The sequence below is a fragment of the Pelecanus crispus genome, chromosome 6 (genome assembly GCF_030463565.1).
Source record: "Pelecanus crispus isolate bPelCri1 chromosome 6, bPelCri1.pri, whole genome shotgun sequence".
NCBI lineage: Eukaryota > Metazoa > Chordata > Aves > Pelecaniformes > Pelecanidae > Pelecanus > Pelecanus crispus.
In genome coordinates, this window is record NC_134648.1 from 9,123,343 (window position 1) to 9,141,419 (window position 18,077).

Below are 18,077 nucleotides of genomic sequence, written 5' to 3' on the forward strand. Positions count from 1 at the left end.
TTGCTGTGTACATTTAGTCCTAACTTTATTTTTATTCTGGCTGTTTTTAAAATAGCAAGTTGGGTTGCCTGTGGGTGTTTTTAAAAACTACTCATTGGGTGATGAATAACTAAAATTTTGCAGAAAAATTCCTATTTCCTCCTATGTGCTGTCTTGATGACACTTTGCTGCAAATACCTTTAAGTCATGGCAAATATTTCCTTATAGTTACAGTTGCAGCAAGTGTTGATAATGTTATTGTTGCAGCAGTTCTATTCTGATGGTTCTTATTTTTCTCAAGTTGGAGGTCTGCTGTGCTGGATGTTGTGTACAGCAGTGGTTATCTCTGGCCTGAGGGTATGGAAAAGATTAATAATGTCCGTAAAACATGCAAGCAGTTGAATATTGTGCGGGAAGCTCAGATTGATACTTGCATAACAATTTCTGATTGTGGCAGACTGCAACGAGCAAGAAGGAAGAAGAATGGACACGGTTTTCACCAGCTAGTTGATCACTGAGCGATGTTAGAAAAGCATCATAGAATGGAGAAGGTATAAGAGATTAGAAGGAAAATGAAACTGTCTTTTTTTATTTTTCGTCAAATGAGGAACACTTGCTATGAATAAGAATCATCCTGAAGCTGGACAGTGGAGGCTGGAATCAGTGTCAAAGCAGATGACAAGATAACAAGCCTTAGGAGAAGGCTAAGTTGTTAAAAAGCTTAAAGATTGTGTTTGGGGTAAAAAGGAAGATGAGATGGATGGAAGTAATGAATCAAGTAGATAAATTCCTTGCTCTTTTGTCCAGCTGTCTTTGGATAGACATCCTTTGGAGAAGTTTAAATCTCTATATGAAAAGATTGAATGTCACAAGGAACTCTTCACTTTCTGTTTCTCTTCTTTGCAAGTGGAAAAAGCAGGCTACTTCCATCTTCCCTGCTAACTTCTGCCAATTGAGTGAACATGTTGAAAAGATTGATTGTGGGCTAGGAAGGCAAGTTGAAGACCTGGAATCATCCTTTTCATGGAAGTGAACAAGTTTCACGTTTCGGAGAGAAAGCTTTGTTGCAAAATCACTGAAATAAGAATTTTCAAAGTAATTTAGCTTTGTGGTGTTTTAACATAAGACCACACCTCTTTTTTTTTTTTTTTCTCTCTCTTTCCTTTCCTTTCCAAATACTTGCCATGTGAAGCTTTTCAATACTAATTGTGCTAGTTACTTAACACGGGGTAGCTTAAAAAAAATGTAAAGAAGTGTGGAACCTGATCTAGTGAATGTACTTACTTCCTCATGTGAGTATCCTAATGAAGTGCATCTATTAAATTTCTGATGTTTTTGCAGCTGAAATATGAGTCCCATATTTAGCCCACTGAACACACACCTTGCCTGTCTTTGTGTACAGGAAAGGATATGATCACATCAGTTAAATTTAGAAAGCCTATAGGGGAGGAAATCTGAAGCAGGTATTTAAAAACAATAATAAACTTTTTTATTTGCCTTGGTCTCCATTTTTCATCATGCCGGGGTAGTGCAGAGAAACAATGAAACGTTTTTGATGTAACCTTCTAGTAAGCATTAGGTGGCAGTAGTGTGTTGTATTTGGCAGCTGCTTTGTCGTTTGTTTTTTATCTTCTGCTGTCTTTAATGCAGTGTAATAAATGGAGAAAATGTATTTTATTTCTATATAGTTTTTATAAAATGCTGACTTATGGTTGTTTGGACTGTATGTGACTGTAAGGACAGCCATTGTTTGGACTTTTGTATACACAGGTGGGATTAGCATACTGCAGTTTCTGCGCAATATTCATGGCTTGTTTTCTGAAACACAGTATCAGTGATAATATTAACTGCAAATATCTGGTGAGAAATACGCTGTTAATGGCTGAGTTCAGTTTTGTAGCCTTTACTTTTTCATAAGCTGTTACCATTCCTAAATTTAATATAGCCTGTTAGATGAAGTATGTTTTTATGCTTGTGTTAACTCTGTTTTCTTAGATAAAAAACCCAAACTTAGGCTCAAGAGAATGTTGGTAGGAACAATTAACCTTTCAGCATAGCAGTGTTATTGTCACTCCAGATCTTAGACAAGTGAAGTTACCTTATGACCCTTTTGGAGGTTTTTTTCCCCTTCATCTTTTTTTCTCACAGGTAAAGGATCTCAAGGAGTTTGGAAGTGGTGTTGCATTGTATTAATTGGGCAGGATGATCAATTAATAAAAGAGCAAGAAAGTGTTGACAGAACATGCTATCTAATTAGTACCTGATGAACCATGTAGGCCACAGAGCCCAGAGTGTAATGTTGCTTCAGGGTAGCTCCTATACAAGACCTTTATATGCAAAATAAGCCTGTAGAAAAGCTAAAAAATAATATTTCAGCCTAGTTCCAGTGAAGGAAATCTTCATTGCTGAAAAACTTCATTTTCCACTCTAAACTTGGGGAAAGTTGGGAATACTTAATAATTCATAGAAGGAGCCTGTATTAAAGTATCAAGCCTGTGTTTTGTACAAGTCTTGCTCTTAAGTATCATGTAGCCTTTTGTTTGTTTAGGTCTTCTTTTATGGAAGAGGTGATCTACAAATTACGGAAATAGATGAAATAGGTTTTTTTTTTAAAATAAAACTATGTATTTTTTCTTTCTGCTTTTTGGAGTAGTAAAAAAGAAATATTAGGGCAGTAAGATTTCCTGATGGCTTATGTGATCAAACGGCAAACAAAATCATTCGAAGTTAAGAGCCGGTAGCACCAGAACACTTTGAGGTTCCACCCTAACTGCTTTTCTATTACATCTTAGTTTGTAATAGTTTTTCAGTTGAAAATTAAGTAATTATGAATTGAAAAGCACTTTGAGTCTAGTAAGGTAGTACTGCCAGAATTAGTTGGTTACTGGTAATTAGGGTTTTTTCCATTCATTTGTATAAATATATTGGTAATTAATTCATACTGTTCATTCAGAAATTCTCCCTCGTCCCATGATATGAGAAAAGTTTAATGTTTACATGTTAAACAAGCATTTTTTCAAAATGAATTAATTTTCTCTTGCAGTTTAAGCTGCTTTGTTTTACTGAAATAAACCACTTCCTGGTTTAGAATACTTCTATTGAATAAATCACTTACATTTTTATAAAATACTTGAGTGTGTTTTTCATCCTGCCCTAATTTAATGAGTTCAGCTGGTGAAGTTGGAAAATGGCTTCTTTCTGTGACCTTTCAGTGAGTGCCACAGGGTGGGGGCCAAGTGCATGTTTATCACCTTTATTCTTGACCAGCATAGGTGGCTAAAATATGTGCCTTTCTTAAATTTAGTTATTCAAAAATACAAATTCCAGTTTAACAAACAGTTTATAATTCAGTCTGTGTTCTGATTTAAATCCATCACAGAATGGATTCTGCAAGAAAAAAAAGAGTTCAGCCCTAAAGCATAACGGCTAGTCCTCATAGATTCTAATCTGTATATCATGCTGCCCATAACCAGAGTAAACGATCATTTGGAGTCGGTGTGCTTGATTGCTCAAATAGAGCTGTCATATACATGCTGAAGGTAATACCAAATATGTGTGTTAATTCTGTTACATGCTGATAGGGATTTGTGGCTTAAAGTATTCAGTGTGACAAGGTACGTAAAATTAGCAAAAGTGTTAACTTTAAAAGTAATTATATAGCTCCTGGAGTGTTGCGATTGCATTATGTGGTTCCTTTTTTGGGCTATGTCCAGCAGGGAGATTGTTCAGCTTTGTATTTTGGTGCTCTATCAACTGATCTGGAATTTTGAATACATGCCGCTTAATTTGATTAAAAATATTGCTACAAGCCTTATAATGACATAGTATAGAACTGGAAATGTGCAGTTTTGCTGGGGTGTGGCATGGTGAGGGAAACCCTCTCTTCTATACAGTGTTATGCTTAGCTCTAGTATTTCAGATACACGAGTTTAATATCTTGGATAGTTCTAAACATAAATTTATTGAGCCCCAAGACCAACAGAAGCAGAATGCCTAGTTTTGTGATAATGATACTGAGGGCTGGGGCCGTGACAAGCCACACTTTAAATTGCCCGAGGACAGAGATTTCAGGGAGGGTACCCTTTGTCAAAAACCTGAAGTCAGTATGAACTTTGCAATGGAGGCAAGGTTTTTCCACTAGCTAGCACACTCGCCTCTCACGTTCACGGTCTGTGGTAAGAGACTTTGATAGGCACTTCTAGTTCAAAGCAACAAACCTCTTCTCTTTCCAGATGTCATTTTAAAAAGAGGAGTGATGCGACACTGAGCTTAATTGTCCAAACTTGATTCCAAAGCTATGGGAATATGAAGACTAAATGCTGGCTTTTTGTGGAGAGAGAGAAAAAAATTGAGTACAAATAGAGAATGTCAGCCTACCGTATTTTGATTCTCAAAATTTTTTAGAAGAGTTGTTGATTTCTTAGATATTTACAGACATGGCTTAAACATTGTGGTCACGTGGCCAGATTAAGGAATCTTGTTTTAAGAATTGTAATTTCTTTCTAATAAAAATGTGTTCGCGTGGTATGTAGATAACTAGAGAAATGGATGCAATTATATGACCCAATCTAGCCCTCGTTTAGCAGTTAATTTCTCCAGATTTCTGTGAGCATTTGGTCAGATCTACACAGATTTGGTTGTTGGTTTAAATCTAGCCAAGGCTGGTGGTGTCTTAATTGCTACCACAGAGCAACCATTTGGCCTGTGCGAGATCAATGTTGTCAAGGTACCTTCTGCAAGGCGGACATTCATCCACTGGGAATGTATCAAGAAAGTTTTCATTAATTGGTCCCTTTGTTGGTATTTGTGGCAGAGCGGCCAAAAACTGAGTATGAACAGACACTCTGTGTCAGAGGGTGAGATTTATTGGCAAGTCCCAGTAAAAACTGCTATTTACTACATATATTGTAAGCAGGGGCAAAGGACTTTCCTCCTAAGAACAGCCTGGTGTTAAATTTATTCAGATTTCTTTCTTGTTTTTCTAAGAAAAAAAGGCAGGGGCATGTAACGATTCAGACTACAGTCAGAAATTAAATAGGAAATAGCTGGTTAATATTTTTCTTCTTAATGTTGACTGTCTTGCAGCTTCCTTTTAATATGATGTGAAGTGTTATGATGAGCTCTGTAGTCTACAGACAAATTTGCATGGACCTATGAATACTTCTGTCAGATGAGAACACTTGACAGTTTTTGTCTTGACCTCGTTAGCTTAACCTGTAGATAATAACAATTACAGTGGATAATGTATAAATGTTGCGTAAAGCATGAGAAATGTTTTTAAACATAGTTCCCAATTTCGATATTTTTGTGTTCATGTTAACTCCTGCATTTTGTTCTTGTTCTTTTGTTAAAAAGATGCACTTCATTATATTGCAAGGGACATACTGGTAATGATTTTGTGCATTTTGTCTTAGTGTAACATGTTTGTTTGTTGCTAAACATTGTATAGACCAAGACTGTTTGTGTTAGGCTTTCTGTTCTGCTTGCTTATGCCACTTTCTCTTTAAAAGAATTTTAACTTATTTTATATTATAATGTGTAATAAATAAAATAACAGTTTAGACTTATTAACCAAACAAACTGTCATATATTGACACTGAGAGAGAATTCTGATTCTGAAATTTGAATATATTGCATCTTCAATATTGAGCTTTTGATACAAGAATAAATAGATCGAACCCCCCAAATACTGATAATGTGATTTTTAAAAGTGCTTGGTATTAATCTGTGCAATTCCAGTAAGGAGTCAAAAGTCTCATTCTGTTGGATTCCCAGCCATGTGTCTGGCAATGTTATTTGAAAATAATGTCTTGGGTTTCTCTTCATCCAGCTGCTTCCAGTTTCCCCTCTCTCATTCCTTTTCTCTTCTGACCAGCATAGTATCCAACTCTTGTGTCCACTTGCTGTCATTCATCTAACTCCCCTATCAGCGGAAATGGAAGTCATTGATGTGTACTGCTGTTATCTCATACTACAGATGCTTATCCATGGTGACTTTCACTTCTGCAATGTTAATTCAACTGACCCTTTCCATACCAGTTTCGTGACTTTTACCTCTTCCGTTCATGATCTTAATTCAATTCTGTCATTCATTGAAAATGGTAGCATCACCGGATATGGAGCAGTGCTCTATTTGTACAGTTTGGGTTGAATTTCTCTTCCCTGACCAAGTGTCTTTCACCGCTACTTATTTTTGAATATTGATACAAATCTTTTTACAAATTCCAGGAGGTATTGTAGTTGTTGTGTAGGTTGTGAACACTGTGGCTTCCTATTACTTTTACTGTGGGGAGGAAGAAAAAAAAAAAAAAAAATTCGTACTTGGCTAGAAATCTTATTCTAGCTGCATTACATGAAACAAATACTGTCAGGCTATAAAACTATCATAGCTACTACTATATGCCTAACATGGAGAAAGGGAGAAGGATGCTAAGAGATACTAAGTTTATTTTAGATGTTAACATTCTATCATTGACTCTCACAGCTTAGATCTAGTCTTAGATGTAGTTCCTACAAAAGCAAAAGTACTTGAATGCATTCAAGTAATCCCCTGTTAAAATCTTACTACTGGATTTACTAAGGAACTTACGGCACATCTCTAGCTTTAAATATATCCCTTATTCACATATAGACGTACATCCCTTATTGAAATAAAGCAGGAATTCAAGACTTGTCTGAACTTGTTAGTTTAATTTATCAAGGGGATTCAATGAGACTGTAGATAATTTCAGAGTTAAAAATATTTAATAAATCTGATAGCTTAGAAGTTTACTATGCTGTAACTGTTGGTAGTACTGACTGCTTAGTGGTTACTTTATTACTCATGATAGTCCAGAATAGTCTAACTTTTAAATTTTTTCAGCTCTAATGATTTCATCGTTGTTCTATGTCTGCCTTTACTTTTTGAATTTAGAACCTTAATAATGGTTTCCCTTAAGAAAAAAAAATCTAAAAGGTATATAATGAAAATTAAAAAGTCTGAAAATATTTCTCAAGAATTATTGTCTTGGGAAAGAAGGTCAAGATTTAATGCAGCCACATCGGGTTCATCCTTTTTATATTACTTTTTGTTTGCTGCTGAAGACTTCTCCAAACGTTCAACAGCTTTGCATGAAATACTGGAAAGTAGGAAAGACAAAGCCGTAGAAAGTGGGGGGTACTCCTTATTTCAACCCTGGAAAAATTTAGAGCTGATCTACTTCATTTTCCTCAGTCAGAAAAAATAGAAAGTTTACATTTTAAGTAGGCTTACTTAAAAGCTGTGTAATTTTAGTGGGGGAGAAGTTTTTCACAGTTATCTGTGAAATATATAGTAGTAAATGAAAGTACTTTTTCATAACTTAAAAATTTAGAAGTAGTAGAGTTTTCATAGAAAATGAAGCCTCCTGGTTTGGTGTATGGAATTGGGGATGTGGTGCATCTTTGGTTTTTAAAGTAAATACCCCTTATACACAAGGCAAAATAACCATGGTAATGTATTAAGTAATAAATGAGAAGGAATAGTATTTTTTTTAACCTTTTCTAAATAGCCTCTTCAATTTGTGATGTGGAGAAGTAGTTATGAGTAAAAGTTTGACTATATTAAGCAGTTTAGTTATAGTGTATTCCACAGTTTAGCAAGAGATTACAAATTTAGTGTAAAAATCCATGCCTGTATGCTTCACCCCTCCCTTCCCAGTAGGTTGTATTAAGTTGATTCTCACTGGGTGCTGTAAATTTCTTTTGAAAAATAAATTCATGAGCACCAATAAGAAATGTACATTAAATTGATTTTAATCAAGTTCAAATTAGCAAGCAGGAAACCTCTAGTTAAATCAATCAACCTTATTACATTTATTGCATGAAGTTAAGCAACTCATACAAGTGTTAGGAGGATAGGGACCTTAGTGTGTCATCTCTGTGTTGCTTGATTTGCTCAACCAAAGCTCAGCCGGCTATCGTAGTTTCTCATCTTGTGGTATGAGAGTTCTTAAGGTCTGTTGGTATGCTTATTGAGATGTAATACCATTACAGTTATTGACCAACTGGTCTTTATGAACTTCCAGGGTGCAGAAGGGACCAGACTTCATGGAGTATAAAGAAGGCGGAAATAAAGAATGTAGCAGTTGAATGTGCTGTAGTGTGTTCCAAATTCTTATACAAAGCCTGTGAGTGAAAACCATGTGTGGTACACTGTATAAATAAAAATATCACTGTATGAATAAAATATATGATGGAACTCAGTTTTCAGAGTCTAACTTTTAATTATTTGATGAATACAACAACGTTGACACCTTTTTTCTGACACAGAAGATGTTTGCTCACTTGCGTGTTCTTTATTTTGTAGTAGGTATCAAAAGCAATAGATTAGTATAATGAAATACCATTAATTTACCTAAACTAAGACATTCAATGAAAAATTTCTAAACTTTTGGATACTTATATAACTATGAACTGAACCTGTATCTGTGTTTCAGAGCATGTTTGCCAGGTGATATGCTGTTCTCCACTGTACCCAAACTGCTGAAAAGTACAGTACTAAAAATTTCACCAAGTCTCCAACAGATAATGTTTAAAGTGTGGTTTTCATTTGAGCTTTGGACTTCAAGGTTTGTGCTTTTTCAAGCTTTTCCTGGTGATTGTAAAAACTAAAACAAACAAACCAAAACCCTAAAAAAAAAAAAAATAAACCCTTACACCAAGAGCCAGAGTCCTCAAGAAGTACTGTGACAATGTGATATTTAAGATAAACGTTAGGGGAGCAAGCAGTATCACGTGTATGTGCAAGGTATTTTTTTATAGTTAACAGATGAACTAATATATTTCCAGTATCAATCAGTTTATTTTTTAACACACACAGTAACTACAAAGCATCGTATGCTGTAAAGTTATACAAATTCCAGACAGTCTTTAGTAATGGAAGGAAGTTAGCAAATTACTTCTAGTAGAGGTGTAAAAAAGGAAAACTAGTTTGGGCATACATCTCTAACCTTCTTCCTTTTCCCCTCCCTCTATCAAACTCAGGAAAATATCCTTTATGGTTTTTATAATGTCCTATTAAGTCATAATATGTTAGTAAAAATTGCTACTGTGTTCAAAAATAAAGACAGCTCAGTGAAAAGCTATTTTTATGGAAGTATTGCTTCTTAAAAATGTTACGCATGTGCAGCCAGAAAGATTTAAATGTATCCTACGTGCAGTAATATAGCTGAAAATAGTGCTCAGGTGGCAGGTATGAATGATATGAAGACAATTTGCACAGATTTTGAGAAGTGATACTGCAGGAGACATTGGGGGGCTCTAACATTTGGAGTAAGAACTTACAACTGGATGCATAGAGGGAGAGATGAACAATAATAGTTCAGTTTGAGTAGAAGGAGATAGGTCGAGTAGAAAACAGGCTGGTCTGTTTTCATTGCAGAGCTTGTGCATGGTTACAGCTGAGCTTAACCCACAAATAAGCCCGAATGGGAAAAGAGGAGGAGATCAGAAATGTACATCATATTTCACCTCCCTCAAAACCAAACCAAACCCCTGGCTTGTGTTGAAGCAGCTCCTCTGAAGGGTGTGCTGGAGGGGGAGGAGATTCAGAAGCAAGAATGTGGCAACCAAGAATGGGGCAAGATACCAAAATATGGTTGATTAATGTCTGAAGTATTGATGAAGGACAGAGTGCTGTCTTTAACCTTCAGCTACTAGTAGGTTGGTTGGTTGAAACTTCGGTAAAGTTTCCTCTGTGGTTGGTGTCTGAGCTGGCTGAACAGGGTTTGGAACAGCTGGAGAGAGGACACCTCTGTTGGTTGTCTCGGAGATGGAAGAGAAGGGTATGGGCAGTTGAATCAAGAGTGGATTTTCACTGCAGACCAGCATTCTTGGATTTTGATCAGCAAGCTGAAGAGTAGGAAAAGGGAGTCAATAAGAACAGGTACATAAGAATTCAGATGAAATGAGGGTCACTGGCGGGGGGGGGAGATTAGAACAAAGAGCAGACATTTGAGGATTTTTCTTAGTGTAGACATAGACTACTAAAGGTGTCGGATGGTAACAGAGGAACAAGCCCAACAGAGGAAGGAACAAATCATTTCAGAAAGCATGGAGACCAAAATGGATTTTTTTTTTAATTAATAGATCCCCTACAATGTAGTTATTACTTACATGAAATTGTAGTCTTTCGAATATAAAAATTGCATATGCTACAAATATTAAATTTTCCAAATCTATATGAAAGAAGTTAAAAGCTAAGTGATAAATCTGCAGAATAATGAATTTTCTGCATTATTCAAAAAATGAACAGAATAGCCTTTTCTGCATTGATTATTGTTTTTCCAAAGTACTTCTGTGACACTTGCAGCTTACTGTTTTTCACTGATTACTTCCAGTATAGTCCAAAATTATTTTTCAATCGAGCAAAGTTTTGGTGTAGCAAAGGAAAGGAGCGACCAATTTTGTGGGGGTGTTTTCTCAACGTTCTTAGCAGGAGGGAAGCTGGTATTCTTAGTGCTGTTTTGGGCAATTGGTCAGTAATGTTTTCATGTATCTGTAAGTAACTGATCTGAGCAGGTGTGGTCTTGTGGCCAATCCAAACACATAACACTACTAGCAACAGCTTTCTGGCAGTGCTATTCAAATCCAGTTAAGTTTCAGTGGTACTAAGTCTGGTAAAATATTCCTTGGATAGGCCTTTACATCCTTTTGGAAGTGAGCTTGTAGGAGAATGCTTACCGTATCAGCCAAACAGGGTGAAATATACAGCAGTCGTATAAAATCTCTTTAGGTATTATATTTAACCCTATGGTACTAGGGGTGGGTCCAAATTTTAAATATAGCATCTGAAGTATTTTAAAATAATGACGTATCATTTCCTAGATAAAATACTGCTTCGAGGAGTAACTGCTGGATGCAGACCTCAAACATAATTGTTAAAATAAAAACATTGCTAAAAGGAAAGCATGTAAGTCTTTAATGTGATCTGACTCTTTTGCCTTGTATTCTTATTAAGCATTGATTTATTTTAAAAATGGCCTTTCACAAATGTGGTATACAATCAACCACCAATGTAAAAAATGCTATTAAAATTGAAATATAACTGGAAAATCTAAGGTTTCAGAAAAACGGATTGGAAAACAAATACATTTAAATAGCTTTTACAGTACAACGTGGTGCATGCTGACAGAACACTGAATTTGGTGCCTACCAAATAAAGGTATAATTAGTTGCATTCTAAATAGCTATTTAGAATACAATGACTAAATGCAATGACCAAAAATGTTTTATTTGTTTGCACCTGAGAATTTTGTCACCTTCCGTTGGGGAGATTAAAAAAGGGTTCTCTAAGAGATAAACCGGTAAGGATCGCAACTGTGCTTTGGCCATATTTTCAGCAGTTTGCAAGCTAGTCCTCAGTCTTGAATGCAGAGATGACTTCAAGTGTACTGACTCGTATGGTGGAACAAAAACATACATTTGTGTACAGACTTCATACTTGAGGTTGCAGGTGCATTCATCTGTATATGGAAAAATATCTGTGAAAAAACTTGAGGTCAAATCTTAATATTTTGCTCTTATGTGCATTATCTTGTTGTTGTACAGGGGATTTATCTGGGTAATACCCATCAGCGCAAATGACAGATACATACATCTGTGAGCAAATAAACTCCAGTAGGAGTGGTCCTTTTAAATTTTGGATTTTATAAAGCACACATGAGATTAGTATTCTTTCTTTTCCAAAATTAATTATAAACTGAAACAAAGGGATTCAGTTAATCAGAAATCTGCTCAAACAGTTGTAGAACAGGTGTTCTAAGTCTTAAAATCTGCTGTACATTTCAGTGCCCCAGGTGTGATGTTAGTACAAAAGGCAGAAGTTAAAGCTCCAGAATAAGGGATATCTTCATTTATAACACAGTTAACAGCTGATAGGTCTGATTATATTGCAACTTTCTCATCTTAAATGCTGCTTCCTGTTGGTCCATCACTTAAGCTGAGCAATTTAAGATATCAAAAAAAGAGATTATTGGAGATGAATTAAAGCTACAGGAAGATGGAGCTTTGAGGGTTCCTTTTTTGTAGACATTTGAACCAAAAAGAAGTCAGAATGCTCAGTTCAGAACCTCTCGTACAAATGGTAAAGAAAACATGTTACCCTTTTAATTATTATTGCCTGTTTAACATGGGATTTCTTGCAGCCATGTCCTTGAATAACCATTTCTTAACTAAAATGACACAATTTTGTACCCAGTGATCCATGACTTTAAATATTTGGAAGGGCTGTTGATCCACTGAACTGGAAGAAATTAAAGATGTTGAGGCATATTTTCAAAAGTAGAATAACATGTGTTATAAATTATATTTGATCATGTATATTCTATTTACCATTTAAATAATAAAAAAAAAAGCCAGGTACATGTAGTACAGCATTGAATGTATCTGTAATAGACTTAACTAAACATTGGTGGTATTGTTTAAATGGGCTATGTGTAATGTTACGAGAGCCGCTGGCACCTCCAGCACCTCCTCTTGTTCCTGTGTCGTGGTCCTCTGCGCGTACCTATTTCTGCTTGTGGTAGTCATTCTCTCTAGGTAAATCGTCCAGAAGACCAATGATTCTATCAGCAAATTATCCAGAAAATGCCGTCAGTACGCATGGTGACATTTGTGCCACTGGTGGTTTTGTTGCCATTTCAGTGGTCTAATTAAATTGGCAGTTTTCTCTTGTGCCCAGCATCGTTGTCTCCCTTCCTTTGGCACCTTCGCTCAGACCTTCTCCTTTTCTCTGTCCTTTTAACTGAATATCAAATGCATTATTGATTGCTCCTCTTCCACCCTCCTCACTTCCACTCCCCTCAACATTTTTTATCTTTTTTTCCTTTTTTTTTTTTTTTTTTGATTGGCAGTATCATCCAGACAAACAGAAGGCAGATGTGCCAGCAGGAGAAGTGGAGGAGCGCGTGCAGAGGTTCATCGAAATTGATCAAGCGTGGAAAATTCTAGGGAACGAAGAGACAAAAAAAGAGTATGACCTGCAGCAGCGTGGTAGGTTCCTGCCAAGGAGTGCTGTAGTGGCAGCAGCTCTTCAAATAAGCAGGGTCTGGGAGTGGTAGTTCGATGGTATTTTAAAATGCTGTTTATTCCTGAACCAAATGTTTCTTTCACTCTTGTCCTACTTTCAAATGCGGATCCATTATTTATAGCTTTTGCTACACATACATTAGCTAGTGAAAACATTGAATTACTTCCAGCAAAACATTAGGTGGCGTTATTCCTAATAATTTGAATGAGTATGAAATTTATACTAATTACAGACCTCAGCCCTTTTTATTTTATTAAGGCAGCTTCTTTAAGCGTTCTTAATTTTAAGTCTTATACTATGTTTTGTTGCAGTATCTTAGATACAGGTATTAATTCATCGATACCTAGTGTTCAATGTGTATGGGTTTATAAGCACTTCAGAATCGTTAAGATACATTCTTTTTGGTTGCGTGTGTGTTACAGTAGCTTTCATAATTCATCTGTAGTCTAAACTAGTCCTTTTGAAGCAGGTTTATAAAAAATATTTCAGTATAACACATTAACTAGGCAGCTCTAGCATGCATTTCTTTTTATACCTCTCAGAAAATAGCTTCTTAAAACGGTGACAGGCTGTTGTGAGAAAGAAAGGGGGGAAATGTAGGTCAGGTCTGTCACACATGGGCTACCATTACATGAAGTGATAGGCTGTCTTTCTGCTCTGGCCTCGGGATAGGAGTCCCTCAGCCTTCCATTAGAACCTTCAATAAATGTATATCCACCCTACATGTTAATGGGGGGAGTCAATAATAGTGTATTGCCTGTGGGGAAAACACTCAGTCGCACTCTGCAGTAACACACTCTGGTCCAGCATTGACATGTAGCCACCACCACTTTTGAATGTGTCTGATAAAAGCCCACTGTCTCTGCAGCTTGTTATTGAATTCTCTTCCATTGTACATTGGCACACCATCAGACCTTTCTCTCTTGTGCTGATTTTTAACTCCCCTGCCGCTGCGGATACCAGAACTTTGAGAGACAAAGGCTTAGTCATTCTGGCAGATATGCATCACTGCAGGATAAAGAGAGTGATATATAATGGTATATACCCAGTATGAATCCTCTAGTTAAATAATCTTGTATTTCAGACTTTGTGTGGGTTTTGGAAGAGAGGGTGGAGGGGTGAAAACAGATTTGTTGAATAAATATTTTAAAAGAATGGCAAAAATTGGATCTTGTGCTAATTTGTTACGGAAGCAGCATTAGGACCAAACTTAAATAAATTTTCATCTCAAACTTATTTTTTTAAACGCCTCAATGTGATGCCAGAGCCGGAATTTCCGCTACCCAGTGCTCTCATCCTATTGTACTCTTAGCATTGTAGTATCGGCCGTGTCTTCCATTTTCTCAAATTGTACATGCACAGGAAAAAAGAAATACTAGAGGTTGTTAGAAATCTTGTGTATCTGGTGAGTTTTACCTAAAGCTTAAATACAGACCATGAAGTTCCATTTTGCTTGGGTCAGGTTAATCCACTGAAGTCGAGAGCTACATCTAGATTTAATAAGCTACTTGGTTTTCCCATGGAATTTAAGGACACTGCTATACATTAGTTTAGACAAAACTTACTCTACAGTATTTTAAAGGTTATCTATATTTCCTGAGATTTTTTTGCATCCAGATGAGTTCTTCTAAAAGCCATCTCAAGATTCTGTTAAAAATAGGAAAAAAAAAGACTTGGTAAATAAAGAAAACAAATTGTACCTTTATTTACACAGGTGTTTGGTAATGGTATGATAATGGGATAGATGTATTTTAATATAGAGGGTGCCATTCACAGAGGACCCAGCATTTCAAACTAAGCCCCATGTAACATACATGTGCAGCATTGCTGCATTCTTTGCAGCATGTTCCCTAGCAGCAAAATGACGGTGAAATAAATTCTAGTTCTTTGAATGCCTGTCAAGTTGCTTCTGAAGTCACGATTCTAGACAAATTCGTAGACGCTGCTGTAAAAGCTCACAGAAACAAAGGAATTGAGACAGCAGCTAAAGAGAATAGTGATGAGAGAGCGAGCGCAGCAAGTTAGTAAGACTGCAAAGCCTAGGAAGCAGAATCTGAAGGATGCCAGTGTGCGCGTGTGTGGCTGCCAGTCAGCAGGAAGTCCTTTGCACTGTAGTCTTTTTCCCATTTCACAGATTGTTTATTTGTATGTACCTTCTTGTTTTATACTAACTCTTAATTACTTGGCTCAGAAATTCAGTGGCCAGAGAAGTTCTAAGAAGCTGAAATTCTGTGGGGGTCTATGGTTTTAACTGTGGGGTTTTGTGTTTTGGGTTTTTTTTTTTTTATTGAATCATTGAGAATAACAAGTGAATGTGCTTTCATATCTTAATACTGCTTTTCTCTGAAGGTGTCACAATGATCTACTAATTTTTTATGCCTTCAGGCCATAGTATTAAAGAGGAAAGGACAAACCTCAAACAATTCAGATGTTTGGCTGCAATACTTATCCAACCCTCTCTGGTCTGGAAATCTTACAAGAACTGTCTTTTTGTACGTTTTGTGAAAATTTTTCCAATTCATTGTTTTGTTGTGTCTTTAATGACATATAAGAATACCCTTTTATAATGGTGAATCTTCTGCTTCCAATTCCTGTGAAAAATCTGGGGGATGGAAAAAAAGCTGCGTAACAGTTTACCTATTAAGAATGGACTTTTTTTTCCTGAACAGATTTTCTTAGAGATTTTTCCATTCTTTGTTCGGTATCCCATTTAGAAAAGATAAACCTGCAGTTAAAATCAAGTTTTTCAGTGAGCTTAGCTTGGAAAAAACCTGGTTTACAGTTTTCATATTAGAAGTAATCTGAACCCTGAAAGTTCATGCTTCTGTGTCACAGTTTGAAAGAATAAAAAACTTTTCACAGAATCGGAGAATCACGTAGGTTGGAAGGGACCTTCACAGGTCGTCTAGATCAATCTCCTACTCAAAGCAAGTCCACATAGGTCAGTTGCTCAGATCTTCTCCAGCCTAGTTTTTAGTATCTCCAAGGATGGAGATTCCAGAGCTGCTCTAGGCAGCCTGTTCCAGTGTTTGAACATCCTCATAGCAGAAAAAACAAACCAAACAACAACAAAAAAACCCTCAAAACCAAACAAAACCCAGAAAACCAATAACCCACCCACCCCACCCCCCCCCCCCCCCCCCCCCCCCAAAAAAAAAACCCAACCCAAACCCCAAAACATTTTCATTCTGTCAAGTCAGATATAAGGACTTTTTTGCAGCTAGTGTCTTTCGCTTCGCATCCTTCCACGGTGCCCCTCTGAGAAGTCTTCCCTACACCTTCCTGTTGGGTAGCTGTAGAGATGCCTGCATTCTTTTGGCCTCTGCTTGTGTGATGTGTGCCCCAACCCCGACCATGCTAGCAGTCCACTGGACTTGCTCCTCTATGTCAGTGCTTTGTAGTGGGGAGACCAAAACTGGACACAGGCCTTCAGATGCAATCTCGTTAGGGGCTGAGGGGGGGTGTGGGAATCACTTCTTTGACCTGCTGGCTATGCTCTGGCTAACACAGCCCAGTATGGAGTTGGCCTTTGCCGCAGGAGTGCCCTGCTGACTCGTGCTGAACATGTTGTCCACCAGGACCCTCAGGCCCTGTTCTGGAAAACTGCTTTCCAGCCAGTTGTCTCCTAGCCTGTGCTGGTGCATTAGGTTACTCCATCCCAAAACCAGGGCTTAATCTTTGTTGAAGCCTTTGATGTCCCTGTGAGCCCATTTCTATATCCTACCAAGATCCCTTTGAATAGCAGCCCTGCAACTTCCGTGGATTTTTGTTGACTTAAATACAAAGCAACTGTGTATCTAAACAATCATATAATTAAGATAATTAATTTTACATTTTAATTACTAATGATGAAATGATTAATAGAAAGGTCACAATAAAAATTAAATCCACAAACTGGTGACTTTGATTTCTGACACTAAATGTAGCGAATAAGTCAAAGCTAATAATGGGATTAACACTAAAACCAGTTGCTTTGTATATGTTTTTGGGGCAGAGGGTGGAGAAATTTAAGAATCTAGGGTTTTTTCCATGTATGGCTCCGGTGAGGTTCTCTCCAGGACAGTATGTTTTTATGTGGCTATGGACACAGGTGTCCATAAAGCAGAAGTGTTCATAGGGTGGGAGATGTAATCACCAGTACGAGCTTTTACATCTCGGCATGTACCTCTTTTTGATTTTCAATTTTGAAATTACATTTTTAGAAAAATATTACAGATGCAATTTTACACATGAATACATATTCCAACATCATTTTCCTTTTGTTCTTGCTTCATTTCTTAGACGTAAGGACTTACAGGTCCTAACTGGAATTGCCAGTGTTCCAGCTTGTACCATTTCTCTCCGAGAACGATGCTGGTTCCATCCTCCCTGTACCTTCCCTTTAGGCAGCAGGGCACAACAAAAAAATCTTTCCTTAGCCTAAAATAGCTCACTTTAAAATACCTGGTTGCTAATTCAGCTTCCACTGGCAATACCAGTCTCTTTAAAACCTGAAAAATCTTTGAGGATGTGTTCTCACTCTCAGTTAAGTTTCTACTCCAGGTTTAGAAAGGGAGTCTTACACAGGTGCGGTCATAAAGTAGGAAAATGAAAAACCAAATAGAAGGTAGCTCCTTCTCCCCTTGCTCCTTCCCCATTCCTCTCCTAGTACAGTAAACTGAAAAGACTGTTTTGGAGATGGTCACTCCCATTAATTCAGCATTCCCTCCTGCTCCAGCCATAAAGTGGTGATTCTGTGTTAGACATCAAGATATCTTACATAATTTGGTAAATAGGATGCCAGAAGAATAACCTTGCAAATCCACTACGAGAATAAGCAGGGGAAGCAAGACAAAAGCCCACAAAAATGCTTTTGATAGCTAGCAGAAATGGCAATTGAACCCCTTGACTACTTTATTGTAACAAAGTTAAAAATCAATGCAGCGTATTTTAGTTGTTCCTTGTTAAGAAAATGCTTTCTTAAAAAAATACTTTTAGGCCAAAATACAGCTTTTAAAATGGCCGTTAACTTAGACTTTTCAGTGTGCCAGGTTATACTCTTTAAGTGACA

The 18,077-nt window shown here is 36.9% G+C and overlaps 1 protein-coding gene across 1 annotated transcript in view; it reads left to right on the forward strand.

Moving 5' to 3' along the window:
* The window catches only part of DNAJC24 (DnaJ heat shock protein family (Hsp40) member C24), a 36,840-nt gene that overhangs the window by 12,648 nt on the left and 6,115 nt on the right, over positions 1-18,077 (forward strand). The window contains exon 2 of the mRNA XM_075713110.1: positions 12,852-12,990. Within this exon, the coding sequence (XP_075569225.1) occupies positions 12,852-12,990 (139 nt within the window). The remainder of the gene's footprint in view (positions 1-12,851; positions 12,991-18,077) is intronic.